Here is a 21251-nt window from a genome sequence, read left to right as displayed (position 1 = left end):
TTGCTGTTTTGTCCTAACAACAGTGTCCTTTGCCTTACAGAAGCATTGCAGTTTTATGAGGTCCCATTTGTTGATTCTTGATCTTAGAGCATAAGCTATTGGTGTTTTGTTCAGGAAATTTTCTCCAGTGCCCATGTGTTCGAGACTCTTCCCCACTTTTTCTTCTATTAGTTTGAATGTATCTGGTTTGATGTGGAGACAATTATTATTATTATCATAAAAAGAGACTGGCCAGGACCCAACTGGAGAAAATTTTCTACATAAGGCTCCAGATATTGTTAGCACAAGGATTATAAAGGCAAAAACGATAAAGTAAAAATTTTGGGGAGCCAAATTGATTCATATCCTGTTTAGGTGCTGGCAAGGTTTGGTTTTGTAACACATGTCCAGCCGGTGCCTCATCCATCCAAGCAAGCAGCAAGCAAGCAAGCAAGCAAGCAAGCAAGCAAGCAAGCAAGCAAGCAAGCAAGCATTTCATTCAAAAGCAGAACTTAGCAGTTAGCCTGTATAGTCTTGTAGTTTTGTGACCCATTACCTTGTAGTAATAGCTGAGGCAGTGAAATATTTTGCAACAATCAACAATCTTTTAAAAAAATAGTCCCACTCTACCAGGAAGTGCTCTATCTTGGGACAGCTGGTAGGGTACATTCAAGGTAGGAGCAACTTCCTCATGGCTTATATAAGCTAAAAACACTTTTGTTTGTTTTTAACAGGCCAAGCACAGTAAATTTATCCTGTAAGTGTCCGCCCTCACACTATCATTAGCCAAACCTATGAAAAGAGTTGGTTACTGCCTTCAGCTACCTGAATAACAATACCTTTCAGGCTGAGGTGGGGGCCTCGTGAGTTCTCTCCTTAACCGTGCTAGGTTGGCTTGATTATGTACAGGCCTTATGCAGGCAACTACAGTTACTCTGAGTTTTTTGAGTGTAAAAGCCTTGTTAAGTCCAGAAGACTATTTTTCAGGAGGCTTCCCTGAGCTCTGGCTCTTAAGGGTCTTTCCACTCCATGAGTTTGGCCCGAGCTTCAGCGCTGGCTGTGAGGTAGAAGTCTCATCTAAGCATGAGCACTCCACAATCAATTGCTTTCTGTACTTTACCAGCTGTGACTCTTTCTAAGAATAGCACAGAGAATCTGCTCGTGTGTGTGTGTGTGTGTGTGTGTGTGTGTGTGTGTGTGTGTAAAGCTGCACTAATCAACGTTTGTAAGAATAGGTATTTAGAAGGTAGTTTGATGTTTAGCAAATCAATAGCAGTGAGTTCTCCACAGAGCCTATGTCCGATCTCCTCAGCCACATGTTCTGGGAAAGATTTACAGTACGGGCATGAGGCTCGTCCTGTGGAGTGAGCCTGAAAAGTCCAATGAGAAAGCTGCTGGTTACCGCCCTAGGATTCATGACTGCATTGCACAGATAGACACCTCTTGCCAGGCTAATCACTATCGTGTCTCATAAAGCATCTAGGTAAGACTGTTGGTGACGTTTCGCCCACAGCTGCATGTAAAAAAACTCAAAGCTAGTTCGGTAGGTAAAGCTTTTGTAAGCAAAAAGAAGTTTGAATCTCCCATACTCGTATAAACACTGGATGGTCATAGAGGCCTGCCTGCAATTTCATCCTGTGGGAAGCAGATCCTGTAGCAAGCTGCTTCGACTAGCTAAGCAGTGAGCTTCTGGGTTCAGTGAGAGACCCTTCCTGGACCCTGAAGATGGAGAGAGATTGAGGAAACACCCAACATTACCTCCACGCTTCTATACACATAAACCTATAACTCCCCCACAGGACACTCACATACATACGGACATGTATACATGCATGAAAACGACCTAGATATACACATGCAGTTATTTTGTCTTCTGTGTTCAAACAATTCTCAGAAGGCAACATTTGAAGAGAAATTTGACTATGAAGCAGTGTTTCCTGACTGTTCAAAAGATTAAGTCAGGACTAGATTCCAGGAGGCAATGAGACCTAGGCAGGGGGATTGACCAAGAGTTTCTCTTTATTTTAGTTGGAAACATGTCTTTAGGAAATATATAGTATACACCAAGAAGAAATAGAAAAGGCCGGGGCAGGGAGGTGGAGAGTGGAGATAGTATGGGCAAACTAGAAAGAACTTATACTCCTTGTACCTGGGTCTTCTAGAATCTAGTAAGCATATGATGAACTCTGGTCAGCCATGCCCAGGTTTCATAATGCCAGAGTAAGTTTGAGAAAACAGACTATGGGATTGCGATGTATTGCTGGCTCCAGGCAACTGATATAGATCAGTGGCTCTCACTTCTGACACAAATTCTCACTATAGACTGACCTGTGTTCTCCTGAGAGCTGTGTGTTGGAGCCCCGCCTCAAGTGTGACAATAATGGGGATACATGTTTTAAGAGTTAATTGAAATGAGGGGCTGGGGATTTAGCTCAGTGGTAGAGCGCTTACCTAGGAAGCGCAAGGCCCTGGGTTCGATCCCCAGCTCCGAAAAAAAGAACCAAAAAAAAAAAAGAGTTAATTGAAATGTAATAGAAGGCTATGCTTCTCATCCCATGGGGTTGTTTTCTCTGTTCGCACACAAAGATCCCAAATGAGGACTTGGGAAAAGGGAGTGGCTGTTTGCCAGCCAGAGAGGACCCTCTCCAGGAAGCGAACTGATCAGTATTAATACAGGATCCAGCAGCCTACAGTGTTACATTTCTCTGCGGTTTGAGCTACCCACTGTGTGGTATTTTGATTTGATGGCCGTAGAGTACTAGACCAGCTCCTGCAGCTTTAGCCATAAAATCCCTTCGTCTTTACCTATGAAACTGAATTTTAAGCTTTGCTATGTGCTTTAGAATGATATCAAAGGAAAGCTTCCCTGAACTGGCCTGATTCCCATTGGCCACGGACTAAGGCATCAATGTTGTGTATCTGAAGTACTGAAGGTACCATGCTCTGCTTTACCTTACACCCACCAACATAAATTTTATCCATAATAAAAAAAAACAACTCCTGTAACTTGGTTTGAAATACAATTCCATTGGAAGATTATGACTGCCCTTCTATAGATCTTTTCTCCTCTTTCTAGATTTTTATTTTGGCACTTTCACTAAAACAAATCCATTAATTTGCAAACATACATATAAGGGTATTTAAAAATTTCACCAGTGTTGTATGTTTGACTATCTGATTTTATAGTAAAAAGTGAAAGATCTACACTAGCTGAAGAGAAGCCAGAGTATATTTTACTGTGTAAAGTACTGATTTTAGACAGTTCTGTTATAGTCGGGGATTTTTTGTTTTTGACAATTCAATTCATTATTTTGAACTAATATTTGTTTCCTGTGTAAAACAGTGATAAGATGATTTTCCCTCCTTAACACATGCAAGATACACATGAGAAAACCAAGGTGATGCTAATGTCTCGGAACGTGTTATTTGTGTCACTTTCGTTTTAATTGACAAGCTGTGTCTTTAGCACCTCATGATTAAGAAGTGAGTCCCCAGGAGACCATCTAAACAAGCTTAACATACAACACAAGGTTAAAGCCAGACAAGGCAAACGCTGATAAAAGGTAGGGGCATAAAACAGGCTCAAACCCAATAGGATTTTCTCTTTCCAGCTTTTCTCTTAAGCTGATTCCTTAATGTGTAAATTTATGGTTTTTCTTCCCACCAAAGTTTAGAGAAAAAAGAAAATATGATACTTGGCACATTTTTTAGTCTCTTAAAGACATTTTTTTTTTCTGGATCAGGCTTAGTCTTGTCTGCTTAATCAGGTTTATCACTGGGCAAACTTCTACACCATTTCCATGGAAGTAGGTGAGGAATTCACAGATTTTCTTTGAGTTGGGCTGAAACTTGATTTTCTGTATATATGTGGATAGAGTGATGGGAAATATTTTTATTAATAAATGTAGTCATTACTAAAGCATAGAGTTTAAATTAGAAGAATAAAACATTTCCTCAGTTTAAAAAAATATAACAATCACTGTATAATTTATATTATTTAATACATTTTACTTACAGGATTAACATACCAGAGAAACTAGATTTATCCTGTTGTAACAGATACTGCCTAAGCTTCTTTTGCAACAGGCAGTTTAAGATAATACTTCAAGAGAAATAAATAGAGACATAAATAATACATTAGTTTTATATTTTCCTGTGTTAAAATTTGGTATCTGTTCCGTACATCTTAGTTCTTCTAAGAGTGCCCCAGGCAAATGCAGCTCAGAATCCCTTCCTGGTCTCCCTAGTCATCTAGGCATCTGACAGCGGAATGTAAATAATGCAGAGCAAATGTCGGCTCAGCAGGCCTGCTTGGTTAGCTGCACAGCACCATGGTCAAGATATAGCAACCTATCAGGTTGGAAACCTCTCTGAAAACATTACAAAAATGTACAGTGTTTTAGTGCTTCTAATATCATTTTTAAAGTTAATGTTTATCTATAGCTCATAGCCAGAGTTCCATTTGGCTTAATTTAAATTTTTTGTTCTAAAGAAGCCTGATGCTCACATCTTGCTTTAAGCGATGACCATGTGCACTAGGAATGTGGCTCCCAGGGACGTTAGAAGGAGATAAACGAGGTCCTGTGTGGACTCATCACTCTGTGGTATGTGGTAAACGTGCAGCCTCTCAGTCATGCTCTCCCCTGGAGAATTACCCAAACGTTTGCATTCCTACAGTATATTTTTTCAGAAAATACTCTTTTTCTGAGAATACAAACCTGATTCAGAGACCTCTTCCTAAGTCAAGCCATTCCTACACTAGGGAGGATCTCAGAAAAAAAAAATATTGCCAACAATTCATTTACCTCACCTAGTCATTACACAAGTTCTAGAATTTTCAGTTGAGAATACTGCTTAACTTCAAATAACTTCAAAATGTATAAAAGATTTGTCAAGGCAGCCTGTCTGCGACAGCAGGAGCAACAACCAAAAAACCATACAACACCCCCCCCCCCCAAATCATAAAGAAAAGAAACCGAGACAATTATGACCAGAGCTGTATAACCTGTCTCCCTTCATGCACTGTAGTTTTGTGCTCATTTCTTTTCTTCATTTTCCTTGGCATTAGTGCGCTGCTAACTTGCCAAAATTGAGGAGCAGCCAATGAAAAGGCACATGGTTTAAGAAAGCAAAGTACCATGGTCTAGTGGGTATGAGCCCCGGGCTCAGCCAGATTGCGTGGACAGAGTAACAGACACAAAGAGGAAGCAGCATTTCCCCTGCTGTTGAGAAAATTGTGTGAACCCAGAAGACATTTCTCCAAAATGTTTCCTTTTTCCTAATAGTAAATGATTTCTGCCCCCTTAACACGTGCAAGATACACATGAGAAAACCAAGTAAGGTTGTTTCTCATGCCTTTCATTGGTAGACCATAAGTGAAAAAACTAGCCAAAGTAAAATTTCTCTTCTGGATATAGGAAAGGCCTCACTGACATATGTTCATCACGAAACTTTCTCGTTTGTTTTTGAGATAGGGTCTCACTATGCAAGTCTGGCTGCCCAGGAGATCACTATGTAGAGCAGGCTGTCCATAGAGATCTGCCTGCCTCTGCGGCTGGGATTAAAGGCATTTGCCACCATGTCTGTTCAGCCCGTAGAAGTTTTTTTTTAAATATCAACAATAAGTGTAAAATAAATCTGTATTAGGAAGTTCAAATTTATTAGCAGCAGCTTGCGATACATGTACTATCCCCACCCCTAACCCCAAGACAGGGTTTTTCTGTGTAGTATTGATTGTCTTGGAACTCGATCTGTACACTAGACTGGCCTTGAACTCACAGAGATGTGCCTGTCTCTGCCTTCTGAGTGCTGGGATTAAACATGTGCACCGACACACTGGCTCATGTGTAAAAGTAATATATGAATTTTCTAGATAACTTACAGATGACAATGGGTACACTGTTTAACTGAGGAGATGTTGGACTAGACCAGTGAGTGTCTACTAGTTGTATGGCGCCTTTTCACGAGGACTGTACTAGAGAGAGTATTCCTCAAACCCCCCTCCCACTTCCATGGGGATCCCTTAGTCTTGGGAGGGCCTCAATATAGATATCTCACTTAGAGCTAAGCACTCTACGGTCTCATTCTTTGTATCAATTATGGGCGCATCTACTGGTCATCACCTACTGCAAAAAGAAGCTTCACTGACAGGACTGAGAGATGCTATGATCTCTGGGTACAGCGATAAGCCATTAGGAATCGGTTTAATATTTTGTCCATTTAGCAGAATAGCAGTATTAAGTTCACCTCCGAGCCTTATGACCTTGCTAGGAAGGAGTTTTGTCCCAGCTAACTCTATCAGGCAAAGTTATGTTTCACGCAAGCCAGCCAAAAGCTCAGCACGGATGGGGGAAGGGCTCGTGAGGACTTCACTGGCTAGTCACAAGTCCCATGTCAGATTTTTTCATTAACTGTCTTGTAGGATACGTTTCTAATATTAACCGAAAGCAATTTTTTTCTCATTTGTTATTTTTGCTTTTGATTTCATGTCTGAGAGATTTTGCTGAACACATGAGCATAAAGATTTAGGCATATTGTAGAACATTTCATGTTTTAGTTCTCTTATTTAGGCCACTGACCTATTTTTAGTGAAGTTTTGTGTATTATACCAGGTCAGAGTCTAGTCTGTTTCTTTTGGGAGAGGGGCAGTTTCAAGACAGTTTTTTCTCTGTGTATTCCTGGTTGACCTAGAATCCACTTTTTAGACCAGAGATCCCCCTGCCTCTGACTTCCGAGTTGCATCCCCATGCCCAGCTATCTCACTGTTTTGAACATGAGTAGCCAAATGTGCCAGCATCTTTTTGGTGAAAAGATAAACATTTCCCTACTGAGTAGTCTTGAACTATTTGACATTGTCATTTGATTGTAGACATAGATTAATTATTCTCAGTTCTCTACGAATCTATACAGCACCAAAATACATCAATTACTGTAGCTTTGAGTTGTTTTCGGATTTTGCCTACGATTAGCTCACATTGAGTAGACCAATGAGTGGAATTTTCTTTGTCATTTTCATACATACATATATCAGCATTTATTCAGACCCACTCTCCTCACAACGTTCTATCCTCTCTTTACTCTTTCCTCCCCTTTCCTTGTTTGTTAATCCTGCTCCCAGACCACCCTTGCTGTTTTCTATGCATTCGTTTGGCTTAGTTTACTTAACACAATGGTTTTCTCGTGTATCCATTTTCTGGGGACTGACTTGATTTCATTCTTTGTTGATGAATAAAACTCCATTATGCATACGTGACATATTTTCTTCTTTGTTTTTTTCTCTCTCTCTTTTTTTAAAATTTTATGTGCATTGGTGTTTGCTTGCACATTGATGTGTGTCTGTGTCAGATCCCCTGTAACTGGAGTTACAGACAGTTGTGTGCTACCGTGTGGGTGCTGGGAATCAATCCTGGGTCTAGAAGAGCACACAGTGTTCTTATCCATTGAGCCATCTTTCCTGCCTCGTGACATAGTTCTTTGTCTGTTCATATGACAAAGGCACCCACATATATCAGGAAGTATGAGTCTTTCAAGCTTGCTTTTCTGTATGATTGCTTTAGCTGTGGTAAATAGCTAGAGTCTCCATGTGAATTTTAAGATTTCCTTGTCAATGTTGACAAAAAATAATGTACCTGGGGATTGTATAGAGGTTACATGAAATATGTAGATAATTGAGGAACATTGCCATCTTAATAGTAAAATTTTTGTTTTGGGGACAGATGGGTATACTTTTAACCAACTTAGGTCTTGAATTCGCCTCTATTTTTACTAGGTTAAATATACATCTCTGAATACTAGCTCAGACACTGGCAGGTCTCCCGTTTTCTCTCACTCTGCTGTCTGGTAAAATGATTTAGATGGGAGGGTGTTGATAATACAGAGGAATATGAATCAAAAGAACGTCAATCCCCCTACATTCTTGGCAAGCCTCATTATGTGTGACAGTTAGGGATGTTGGTTTTGTGAGGATTTCTGAGTACTTATCATGTAATGTTCTGAGAGAAGGTTTCTTCAATGAAGCGGCACATTTAAAGCTATACACAATATATATCATTCCTATTTACATGTGCCGAGTATTACGGTGTATACATGTGTAACAGTGTACACAAGTTGTAGGTGCACTGATTTGTTCCAATGGTAAGTTATTTCTGGAGAGGGAAAGTCAAGGGAGAGAAGAAGGATGAGGCTGGGGCTCTATGTGCTTTCTTTTTCTATGAAAGTGTTTTCAGGTATTTCTGTCATAATTTTAATTATGTGTGATTATAAGCATAGCCAGAGCTTCAGTGAGGCATTTTTTGTCAACATCTATCATAATAAGACAGATAACATACTGAATGTGAATTCAAGGGTGATGTTGAGCAGATGCTGAAGTTGAGGTCACAGTCGTGGGATGGGTATATTTAATGTTCTTTCGAGGTCTTAAAGACGAGAGCAACAACTCTGGTCATCCAGAGGTATCGTGTCTTCAGGGGCTTGTACAGATGTGTCTGATGGTTGGTACTCAGTGTCATTGATCCCAGTCACAGTCTCACGACTGAAGCATAGGATTATTATCTCCGAGCCCTCTGGCCATCCATGTGATCACAAGATCCTCTAGGAGTCAGACATCCAAACTGTTAACATTGTCTTTTTTGAGATTGTAGCAACAAGTTAGTTGTATTGTTGGAGAAAAGCAGCACATCGCGGGGATTTGGTGGAACAAAACGATTCCCTTCACCTCAAGAAAGAAACCGAGGGCATATTTGTAAACTGTGCATCTGATAATGGGTCAATTTACAAAGTAATCCCATCCTTCTAGGGACTCTTTGCCAACAAACACCAACATTTATTTTAAGCCTGTCCATGTTTGTTTGGGTCCACTGAGATGACTAAGCTGTAAAGAGCCATTGATGCTCTCTCAGAGGATTGGGCTTTGTCTTCCAGAACCCACATCAGGCTACTCACAACCCCCTGTGACTCCAGCTCCATGAGCTCCCCCACTTCTTTTCTGCCACTCTGCCCCCAGCCTGCTACTACAGACACAAATACATATGTTCTCATAAAAAAAGATCGGTCACGACTTGGATGTTGCCTTTGCTTATGCCAGATCCCTCCCAGTTTTAGCATCATTTCAGTCAGGTTTGGAGTTCATGAAGTCCATTCTGGTCTCCAGTATGCCCCATTTTAAAGGAACTCTAATGAAAGGTTCCACTTTTTACGAATTGAAATTGCCAGCATTATTTACTAGCTGTTTGGACCTGATGTATAAAGAAAGTAGCCAAACTATTTTGATGGCCCAGAATCCAGGAATGGTGAGGATCATATTCTGTGCTATGTGGAGGGAATAAAAGGGAGAGGCTTTACCGAGACAGAGAATAAAGCAATTAGAGAGACCTGATGGTGTTCAGTCCCTGGGTTCTAGTTGTTTCTGAGATTAATATAAATCAGCCCTTCTAGGCCTAGGTAGTTCCATATTTTCTGGAATGTGGTTAGTGACGTTTTGATCTAATTCATCTAAGCTGGTTTTGACTACTTGGAACCAGCAAAGACTAAATGACTAAATAAGCAAGGTTTTAGGCTGCAGCTTTTAAATAGGATAACTTGATAGATTAAGAGTCTCTATCCTTGAGTTTTTAACAGGCACCCTGCCTAAGCCGGCATTCTGAACCAGATAGACAAAAATCCTACTTCACAGTACATTAAAAATACAGCTGCAGTGGACTTCCCGTGGAATCGAGTGGAATTAGAGAGTCTCTGAAAGTATTTGAAATAAATAAATGACAACCCAGACGTTTAGTAGACATACTCCTTATAATCACATGGGTGTATCGGAATCTCATAATGGCATGGGGTATGTTGTATGAACTATGAATTTGTAACATTGCTGGTGACTAAAATTCAGCTATGTTCTAGCGTTTTCAGTGGGCCGCGAGAAATCGACTGTATAGTTTATCAGTGATTTTAGTGATGCTAAATGTAAAATGGCACTTATTACTTTACAATCAATGTATTTGAATCCACCTGTGCCTTTTTATTTATTTTCTATCTGTCAGTATTCTGATTTGACAGTTTCTTGACTCCAGATTTATGACAGAAATCTCTATACTTTAAAAGTTATGCAGTCTTAGTTACTGTTATAGAAGTAAAAATCCAAGAAATTACATATATAATATAACTGTGGGCACTTGAAGGGGTAGCTGTAGACCTTGAATTTGCTCTACTCTGAAGTGTCAATGTCCCCGGGTCATCATTTCATCTTTGAGTACAAAGGGGAAGTTGCTTTTTCTGTCTTTTGTTTAAAGCTACATGTTTTTCAACTTCTTTTCCTTTTTAGATCTAGATCTTTAAATCATTCTGAATCAGGAAATGTCACGCTTCCTTTGGGAATCCATTTCCCTCGGGGGTCAGGGTGGGGGATGCAAAAGGGCTGGCTCATCACTTCTCTGTTTTTAAGACAGACAACTCCATAAACTGGGGAAAGGTGACTTGAGGATCTGAAGAGAGGGAGTGGCTGGGGTGAAAGATGCGTCCATTGTGTGCAGCTACCGCATGCTTATCTCGCAGAAAACCTGCTTAGGAAATGAGTTCTAAAACAAATGCCACAAGAGACTAGGAGGGGATTTGTGCAAACGCTTCCTTCTGAAGGAGGGACCAAAGCAAGAGGAAAGAGTAAGACAAAGTTGAAAGTTGCCTTAAAAATGCTAACAACATCAACAACAAAAAGTTGGAAAATAGAATAAGAGTTACTTCTGACTAAGAAAGCATAGTTGCCAAGTGTCAGGGAAAGTGCAGTTTTTTTATTAGTTCATTTGAGGTTTCATTTAAAGCATCAAACCATCATTCTGTCATATCCTCCCCACTGGTATGTAAATTTATATTCCACATATGAGAGACAGCATTAATTCATATTAACCTGCATTTACACATGTCTCCAACATTTCCCGTGTACCTTGTGTTTTCAAGGCTAAAAGATGGTCTCCTGTTGCATACTCTTAAATGTTCAGATGTATTTGTAACTGTAAATGCATCATGTACATATTTTAAAGGTGAGCTTTACAATGCATTGACAGCAGCACGCAAGAATGTATTAAACGTGACGTATTAAACTCACTCGGAAGTCTATGAGATTGCCGTTGGCCTACAGAGACAGCCACGCCGATTACTTACTTAGCACGCTTGTGTTCTGTATTTCAGAAATGACTAACAAACTGAAGAAAGACCACGCCTTCTGGGCGGCTGTGTGTCTGCTGCTTAGCATTGTTCCTGAGCTTCTTAATGCTCTGCCCGAGGAAGACGATGATACAATAAACACAGGTAAAATACTGCAAAGATTGATTTTTTTTTAGCTTGTTAAAACTCTCAATTTAGTATAAAATCCATTGAGCTAGAATGTTTATTTTTTTAATTTTCGTTTTATTATTCTATGTGTACCTGTGTTTTGCCCTCATCTGTGACTGTATGCCATGTGTGTGTAGTGTCCCCAGAAGACAGACGAAACACTGAGTCTCTTGAAACTGGAGTTAAAGCCTGTTACGACCCAGTCCTTGATAGATAAATGACACAATTTTAATACTCAAAATTACAAATCTGTGTGTTGGGAATCGAACCCGGTTCCTCTGGAAGAGCAGCAAGTGCTCTTAGCTGCATTAGATTTTAAAAAACAAACAAAAAAACAAACAAAAAAACCCCACAAAGTGGTATTTTGTCTTAAGACAATTCTTGTATTGAGTATGTTAGTTTTAGATTATCCAGAAGTAAGAAAAGGAAAAGGACTATATACGTGAGCGTCAGCCACCCTCTCCTTACCAGGATTTTCAACATAGCAATGTCTGAGATGGGTCTAATGTAGGGATGTGGCTGAGTAAGACCTCAAAGGGACTGGGGTGGACCCGAGTCCCAGTTTCACACATGTATTTATTCTCATCTCTAGTGAGTTTGTCCAATGTGTTCCCCGGTAACAAAGGTTGGGTAAATCCCTCCTCTGAGCCTGACACTATATAGTTGGTGGGAGAGAGGGATACTGGTGGCTGAGAAGAGAGTCTTAAATCCTCACAGCTTCATGGAGGGTTCTCAACTGCACCGTCCGGGTTGACCTTACACACAGCACACCAGCTTTTGCTCCCATCTCAGAGGGCTAGGATCGGAGGCTGGAGTCCTGCAGCCAGCTACAGCTTGATTTAATATTGTAGATTTGTAGCTCTTTTGATCAATTAATTGCACAGTCTTATCTAGGTTTGTTTTATTTCCGTTTCATTTTTAATTAATTTTACAATACCTGGAGGCACACACACAGCATGTGGACTCTTAGACAATAAGTTACCTGTAGGCCCTAGATTCATATACAATCTCCAGGCGAGTGGTATTCTAAGCCAGGCATCCCGTGAGCTTGAGCATTCCATATTTTACTGAGATTTTTATTTGACATCCCAAGACACAAGGAAGGAAACCATATTGTTACCCTTAGACTAGGAGATACAAAATATAAACACTCAATTACAAATATGTAAATATAAATTATAATTCTGTTTTCTGGTTACATCAGATCAGATTCTTGTTATATTATTCTGCAAATTTTCTAGTTTCATGGGTACAAAGGGATATTTCTTATTTTTTAAAACATTATCCTCAACTCTTCCAAGTGTAAGAAAAAATTATCCTTACTCCTTCCATGAGCTATTCTGTTGTTTGCTCTTTAATAAACCCTTCAATAAATGATTATTATTGTAATCATTATAGTGATCGCAAGCTTCATGAGAGGGGTCTGTGTATTGTTGTCTCTACAATAACAACCCAGTACTTGATAGATACGTATTCAGGACACAATTTTAATAATCAAAAAGGTTATCGCAATAAATGAAAACCAAGACATGCATGCACCTTTCCTAGAGCGGATGGCTGGGTCTGCCAGACTTAACCTGAGCTCTCCTCATCGCCAGGGACCTCCTGTTCGGGTGTGAGTAGTAACAAGCTCAATACATAGAAAATGCTGATATGAAATTATGGTAACTTCATTAATATGGGAGTCCTAAAGAAGAATAAGCTAATAACAAAATAAAAGTTGATAGTGTTTTTGTCTCTAAGCAGTCGCTATGAATTTAGCACCAGATTTTCATCGAAAATGATTTGCAACTTTATAAAGCAAGTAGAATGCTACTGAGTAGAAATTACATCATTAAGTTGAATTATTTAATCCAAATACCATCTTGGGAATCTCAGTCATACAAGTTTGTGACAGTCTTACTCTTATGTGAATCATACCTGGTATAATGGCATATGAGGGTCAGTTCTGTCATTTGCTGGTGTTTAAGTCTGAGCAACTTGATAAAACCTGCATCATAAGGAACATCTACAAATGTGGATGATCTGCTGGTTTTGTTTTTTTTGTTTTTGTTTTTGTTTTTGTTTTTTTTTTTTTGAGACAGGGTTCCTCTGTGTAGCCATAGCTGTCCTGGAACTCACTCTGTGACCCCAAACTCAGAGATCTGCCTGCCTCCGCCTCCCGAGTGCTGGATTAAAGGCGTCTAGCATCACCACTGGGAGATCTTAGATGCTTTTATATCAAAGTTCCACGAGATAGTAATTACTCAGAAGGAAATCTGCCCGTTATTACCGTAAGTACATCAGGAACGTGGAAGAAACAATCGACTGTCTTTGTGGGACACTGCCCCCCTCTTGTGGCAAAAATAGGAACTAGCAGGTTGACCTTGGGCTCTGTGTCTTCCTGTGCACAAGTGTGTATGTACACACACACACACACACACACGAGATTTCAGTAAGCCAGATCTTACATAAGTCATCCAGAGAGCAGAAAGACAGAGTCTGTGTTCAGCTCTCCTTCCGGCACCCTGTCTAGTGCCCAGCCCAGAGAGTGGGAGCCAGGTCTGGTCAATGAAGCTAATCATCATTCAGTCCCCGTCAGGGAACCTGCCATTGTTTCCCCACCCAGGCCTGCTTAGAAATCGCTCAGGTGACTCGATGTTTGACACTGGCCACCACAGATGTCTAACTGATTTTACTAGTCCTGTAAATGATTGGGGCTGAGGAGGCAGTCATGAGCTCGTCTTGCAAGACCAGGATCTGAGTTTTATTCCAGAACATAGGTAAAAATAAGCTGGGCCTTGATGGTGCATGTTTGCAAGTCCAGGAGTGGGAAGCCAGAGAAAGGCAGATCCTGGGGCCCCGAGTCCCCAGAGTAAGCCAGGCAGCCTGGCCTACCTTTCGAGTTCCAGGGTAGTGAGGGACAGGAATTGAAGAGAGACGGCAAGGGTATGTGTACCCTCCACTCATGCATAGCTGCAGGGAGGCTCGCAAACAAGGGAAGCAGTAAAAAGGGAATAAGAAATAAATGGGAGCATTCCAATTTCCTTGTTAGAATCTTAACTTTATTAAAATGTGGCTAGAAGATTCTAATTTAATATTTAAATATAACAATAAACTGCTAATGGAAGAAGATAGCTGAAAGTAGCCTAGATCAGATGTATATAAATGTGTATAAATATTTTTCAAAAATTCACATTTTAAAATTGTAGGGAATTTTAAAAAATGGATTTAACTACTAGATTATTATCATCTACAATTTATACTTTGTTTTAAAATAAATTTTATATGAAAACATTGAAGTGCTGTCCATTCGTATTTTAGGATTGAAAATAATTTTATGGTGAATGAAGCTGTTTTACAGTTGTACTGGTAGCTTGCAACTTAACTGAGCACTGTTGCCCTCTAGAGGACAAATTAGTTTACGCCATTGAAAGCTTTGGGCGCTTTCTTTACAAATCATATCTAAGTTATCAAATAGGTGGAACATATATACTCGCTCAGTCAGGTCATTACTTGCACTGAGCCCACAACAACCTGACTTTTCAGTTTTAATTTTCTTATTTGAAAATTGGTGGTGAGAATTGTATATTTGACAAGACAACAGCAAGGACATTATCATACTGCCGGGAGATAGTTACACGGGATGTTTTAATGTTTACCTTGTAGATTCCGAGCTGCGGCCAATGAAACCGTTGCATACATTCTGTGCAATGAAGGCGGAAGACGGGCCCTGCAAAGCAATGATACGGAGTTATTATTTCAATATGAACAGTCACCAGTGTGAAGAATTTATATACGGGGGATGCAGAGGAAACAAGAACCGATTTGATACTCTGGAAGAGTGTAGGAAAACATGCATACCAGGTAGGTTTCCCACAAGCCTGCGACCTCAGAGCTGGTATGGTAGGAGGTCTCAGTGCAGAGTCAGTAGCTTTAGAAGAGCAGTGTGATTTCCCAAGAAAGCCTGTTGTTTACCTTCCTAGGTTTCTAGCCCACTGTTGTTTCTTGATTTCTTCCTATCAGTTATCATGAGATTATGAAGCTTCATTTATTACCTTCTCTACAGTGAGAAGGAAAGAAGCCCATAAGCCCATGGAAGAGCTTCATAGGTAAACGAAATGGACGCAGCTTACTGGGAGCTGGGTTGGCAGCAAAACCGTTGTTTCGTGTAGACTTGGCTGCATCTTTAGTAACAGCATACTCTACCAGCACTTTTCTCTGAAGATAATGAATCAGAGAACTGACCGCTAAGCTCCAAATATATATGTATTAGCATATATACATTCCTATTATTTGAGTAAGCTTAGTGCTTCTAAGACTGACCTAGAAATGAGTCATTTATATTGGAGTTTTGTAATACTAGAAAGAAACATCAATATTTTATCTCATTCATGTAATCTTTACCTGGTCTAGCTTTGGTGTTGAATTTATCTCTATAAAGCATTTAATGTGTTACTAGATTTTATTGGTATTTTTACTGTCAGTCACATCGTAATTTTATAATATTTTAACAATGGTTATAAGTCTTAACGTTTGCAATTTTACCTGATGTTAATACATAGTGAGGGATCTATGGGCAATGCAACATTATGGGTTCCAAGAACTGCATGGAAAAGTTTTAAAAGGTTTCAACAAAAAATTGACATATATGTATATATGTGTATATATATATATATATATATATATATATATTTGAGGGAGTAGATATATCTAGCCTGACTTAAACACTACTCCGCACACAGTGTACTGAAATATGACATAACATCCTATTATTATGTATAATTCTACATTTTCATATATCAGCTATAAACATATATAAGTTTAAAACAAGGACATGGGACCTGGAGGTTCAGTTCAGTGGTAGACATAGCATTATAAGGCCCTGCATTTGATATACACTAACACCACAAATAATAACAAAAATAAAATAAAGAAACAAAAATGACTGGCTATAATAATCTCTCCCTATAAAACTTGATTCATTAAGACGTTCTATATGAGGATAGTGTTAATGGGATTATGTAATTGTGCTAGTTGAGTGTCAGGTTCATATCCCATTGTCAGTGATGGCCATGACTTTCACATCCTTCCTTTTGCAGGTTATAAAAAGACAACTATAAAGACAACATCTGGAGCAGGTAAACTTTCACTTATATGTAAATTAGTAGCATTTATCTAAGATGGTTCTTGTATACCTCTGTTGGGGGTTGACTGTAAATTCTACATGACATCAGACATAATGTTTTCTTAACTGGATACAGTGAAAACTTAAACCACAGACACTCTTCATTGAGAAGGCTTCATGGGCCGTGACCTTTGCCTCACAGTCTCTGGAGCACTGGTTCTCAATCTGTGGATCATGACCCTTCAGAGGGGTCAAAGCCCCTTTCACAGCTGTCACATACCAGATATCATACATATCAGATATTTACATGACAATTCATAACAGTGGCAAAGCATAACAGTTACGATGAAGCGATGAAATGATTTTATGGTTGGAGTTCTCCACAGTATGAGGAACTGTCATCAGGGTCAGCATCAGGAAGATGAGAACCACTGCCCTGGAACCACCCAGGCTAGTTTAGTAACATGCAGATAATGATTTAGCCCCTGATCGTCTCATTTCCTCATTTATTGAGCGATTGTTCATCTCGGCACTGTGTGACTTTAGTAAATGTCATTGAAAAGATGCATGCTTTCGAGTTGTTAACAGCTCTGTATGCAGAAGTGAGCATAGATAAGTTAATATTTGCCTCCGCCATTGTTTAGTTTCCACACATTCTTTTGAATAAAGAATTTTTTTTATTAGATCTAACTCTTTCAAAGGACTTATTATAATAGTAACAGTATCGATGTGTTAAGAAATCCAAGCTCCTTTTTTTTCTCTTTCTGCCTGTTCTCAGTTTTGTGTTTATGGTCGAGCCTCGCAGTACTGGCCTCTTTGGCATAGTCCAATCACCATGTTCAACTTGCTTTGAATAGAAATCTAGAAATAGATTTAATCCAGTCACCATTTATGATATTTGAACTGGATAGAAAAATATCTCAAAGATCGGGCTGTTTAATTAAAAAACCTGAAAAACCCTGAAAAGATTAAGTCATTTAAAGGAGGTGAAGATGCAGAATCTAAGGTACACTTACATTTTACACGTTTTAACCCACCCCTCTGGAAGCAGTTGAAAATACCTTTCACTAATCGGAAATCTTCAGACACGACTTACCAGAATTCAACTTTAAAACGCCTAAAATAGCCAGGTGGTGGTGGCATACGCCTTTAATCCCAGCACTCGGAAGACAGAGGTGGATCTCTGAGTTCGAGGCCAGCTTGTTGTTTTTTTAAACAAAAATCTCAATCGATTTTATCTATGGAGGATTGGGAGCCAGATGCTGGGGTGAAAGCCTGCTTGAGCAGAGAGGCAGAGAAAGCACCCAGCTGAGCTTCCTCCTCAGCCGGATGTTCCAGAAGGAATACCTTTTTCTCTCATGAAAAAAATCTCCCTCAAACGGAATGTCCCTCTGTTCTTCATACTTCCGGTACGACACTCTATCCATCCTCCCGACTCCCATTTACTCTCTATGGTTTTTTTTCAATCCTATGTTCACTTCCTGTCAACTGGTTGCTTGCTCCGCCTTTTAATGTATGGTTGACGTCATTTACTCTAGTTTACAATATTCAAGCATGGCAGGAAGGGAGTGCCCACCCAAGCTGTTCCCACCCCTGGCTGCTCCGGCAAGATGGTGGCATGGGTGCCCGCAATAGTCCAGGACTCCTAGCGGGAATTTCAGGCTGGTCAGCTAGAGGTGGGCCAAACCACTTGGCCAGTTTACTCTTTTTCTTGGGTCCTTTTCTGTTGATGATCTCTCCGTTTTCTTTAGCTATTTCACTTGTTCAGTGGTCTCCAGCTTCCTTAGTTGGATGCTTTTATTCTCCTGGAAAGATAAAAACAAAACCCTACCCCAACCCTAACTCTGGGGGTTTCTTTTTCTGGCCGGTTATATCCGTCCCAGGGCAAAGTGTTTTTGGCAACAGAGAAAGTATTATCTTTCAATTGAAAAAAAAATTCTTTTGAAAATTTGAAACTAAATATACCTTAGTATGTGTGGATAAAAATGCCTATATTCCCTTTTCTCTTAATCTATAAATTCAAGGTTTAAGTGCATTTATTTTTATATCACAAAGGACATTCACTTTGAATTTCAGCCTGCCTTTTGCAAGCAGCTTTTACATTTAAATCACTGTAATTCTTAAGTGACCGCCTTTGCCTCTCAAGTTTTGGGATTAAAGGTGTGTACCTTACAAATTCTGGGATTAAAGCAGTGAACCACCACCTGACTATGGATTCCTTATAATCGGAATTCTCATAGGGTTGTTCTGGTTTAATTTGGTTCTCCAGTTCTCTTTACTTTTTAGTGTTGGGGTTAACTTTCAAGTTCTTCCAGATGTGTAATCTACCATTCTTTCTGGTTTAGTTTGAATTTGTTCCCTGGCAAATTTTAATATTCTAGTTTTAATTAAACAGGATGCCAGTTTGTCCGCTATTTCATTATTTTCAGAGGTTTTATCTGTCTTGCCTGTTTGTGCTACATAAAGTTTGGTGTCTTTGCTAAGGTTTGCTAGGTTTCGCCATTTGCATTCATGCCTCCCAGGACCAGCCATCTTGGCCATTCATCTGGCTTTCCATTTTGATGGCCATATAGCTGTACCATTGCACACACACCATGAATTAGAGAAGACAGAGAGTTCCCTTTTGCTGCCCTAGTTGTTTGTCTTGTAGCCAATACTGCTGCACTGACTTTGTGTTCCTTCCTCAGTAGTGGCCATGCCATCCCTCGGTCTGTAGGCTGCCACTTTCTGTTAGCTTTGGTCCCATCAGTGGTTGATGAACCATCAGCAAACCGTGTGTTAGTCATGAAGGAATTCATATAGGTACTAGTTCCACTGTAAACCTTTCCTTCCTGGTTAAGCCTGTGAAGGACTCTGCCTTTGAACAGATCCAATCTATAGGCTGTCCAGTCATTGTAAGAGGCACTCTAATGGTCACAGGGTGGTTGGCAGTGACGGAGTATAAGGTTCTCCATGCCTCACAAAATGTCCAGATTTGTTTCTCAAAGAGAGGATGTTCTCTGAATATGGAAAGGAGCCAACAGGCAAATGTTGGTGGGCTCCCGTTTATGAAGAGTCCCCAGTTGCCAATTCACCCATAAGTATGATAGCCATAAATAGGGTATCACCTGGTTCAGTATTGGTCAGGGTTGTATGCATGGAGATGAGCTTAATGGATGTCACAAAAGCTGCTCTTTTGTTTCTGTCCCCATTGGAAACTGGATGCCTTTCTAGTAACCCTATGGAGGGTTTTTGTAGTCATAATAGTAATAATAATAACAATAATATAATAATAATAATGATAATAATAATATAGTATATGGTATGTGATTTCTTCAGTGTTTAAATATACCAGTTAGGAGCTTCATCTGAGTTTGCCCGTGGGTGATGGGATTACAGGCTTGTTCCACCTCATTCACTGAAACTTATGGTTTAGAAAACAACTAATTTATAGAGATCCGCTGGGATAAAATATTTTATCTTGGGGCTGGGGATTTAGCTCAGTGGTAGAGCGCTTGCCTAGGAAGCGCAAGGCCCTGGGTTCGGTCCCCAGCTCCGAAAAAAAGAACCAAAAAAAAAAATTTTTTTATCTTAGCCTCAAATCACTCCAACACTTCCTTAGATATTCAGAATAGAAGTTGGAACTGTAGTAACCTTTTGCTTCTACTTAAAACATTTTAAATCTCTTAACTGTGTTTTATTAAAAACACAAACAGCAAAAATATCCTTTTAAGAAGAAAACTCAAAAGCTAATGTCCAAGGTGCTGTGGGCCATGTGGAAATCTACAGTCTAACATTCTAACATGAAACGAAGATTCATGATTTAAGAAAACCTATTTTTCATTTTTTGCCAATAAGGCAAGTGTGCCTTTGGTAAATTACCATAATTTTCTGACGTCAAAGGCTATTGTTCCATCCACATAGGTTTGTCAGCTAACTGTTTTAAAGGTAGAGAGCACTTGGTACCTTTGAAAGACCAACAGCTGTTGGGTCTTGCTTATGTACAACCTGAACGGTCTGTGACTGTTCTTGATAGTAACTTTTGAAATTTTTCTCAGAAGCACTCCTTATCTTATGGTTTGTTTCTGAGATTGGAATAATGTAATTTGTCTTCCATTTTTGCAACAAATCATATCCCTATAAATTTATGCCTATATTAGCCACATATGGCTTTAATTTCCCCTCTGGACCTACACACTGGATCCATCTTGCACTTCGTTTCACCCAAGATAAAGATCCAGTTCCTAGAAGCTGAGCACTTACTTCCTGAAGAGGCCAATCTGGATGGCAAGATTTTGGCGAAATTATTGTCACATCTGCTCCTGTGTCTACTAAATCTTCAATTTTAGTGCCATTTATAGCTTTGGTTTCTGATCATTTATAGCAGTTTGCAAAAATACTTGTTTTCTGGTCTCTCTTGAATTTTTTGTTTTATTCCCTCGGGGGGGAAAAACTAGTTTTAAGCAATTTCCTGATGTGTAGGCGTGCACAGAAATTGACATTATGACTTCTGTGGCATCAACTTTTATTTATTTTTCTGGTTTTTTAAGACAGAGTTTCTTTGTGACAGCCCTGGCTGTCTTGTACTTGCTTTGTAGACCAGGCTGGCCTTGAACTCACAGAGATCCGCCTGTTTCTGCCTCCCTCATGCTGGGATTAAAGGCCTGTGCCACCACACCATTGCATCTGCATTCTTTGTCAGTTACAACAGAGTGCCACTTACCACAAGTGTGTATACCAGTCCAAAAGAATGAAACTGTAGCAAATATGGAGAGCTAGCTTATTTATAATCCTGTTTTATTTTTTAATCCTATCTTAAATAGTGACCTAAGAACTATATAACATCTACGCATTCTCAGCTTTCCTGTAAAAT

At 39.6% G+C, this 21251-nt stretch overlaps 1 protein-coding gene across 24 annotated transcripts in view; it reads left to right on the top strand.

Moving 5' to 3' along the window:
- The window catches only part of Tfpi (tissue factor pathway inhibitor), a 49392-nt gene that overhangs the window by 12975 nt on the left and 15166 nt on the right, over positions 1-21251 (top strand). For all 24 annotated transcript variants that reach the window (XM_008761981.4, XM_063283202.1, XM_039104441.2 and 21 more), the window contains 3 exons: positions 11149-11268; positions 14941-15138; positions 16374-16412. In XM_008761981.4, coding sequence (XP_008760203.1) covers positions 11151-11268; positions 14941-15138; positions 16374-16412 — 355 coding nt within the window. In that variant the 5' untranslated portion in view covers positions 11149-11150. The remainder of the gene's footprint in view (positions 1-11148; positions 11269-14940; positions 15139-16373; positions 16413-21251) is intronic.

The sequence above is a fragment of the Rattus norvegicus genome, chromosome 3, assembly GCF_036323735.1.
Source record: "Rattus norvegicus strain BN/NHsdMcwi chromosome 3, GRCr8, whole genome shotgun sequence".
Taxonomy (NCBI): domain Eukaryota; kingdom Metazoa; phylum Chordata; class Mammalia; order Rodentia; family Muridae; genus Rattus; species Rattus norvegicus.
Note: the sequence above shows the minus strand (reverse complement) of the source record. Positions and strands in the feature narration are given on the sequence as shown.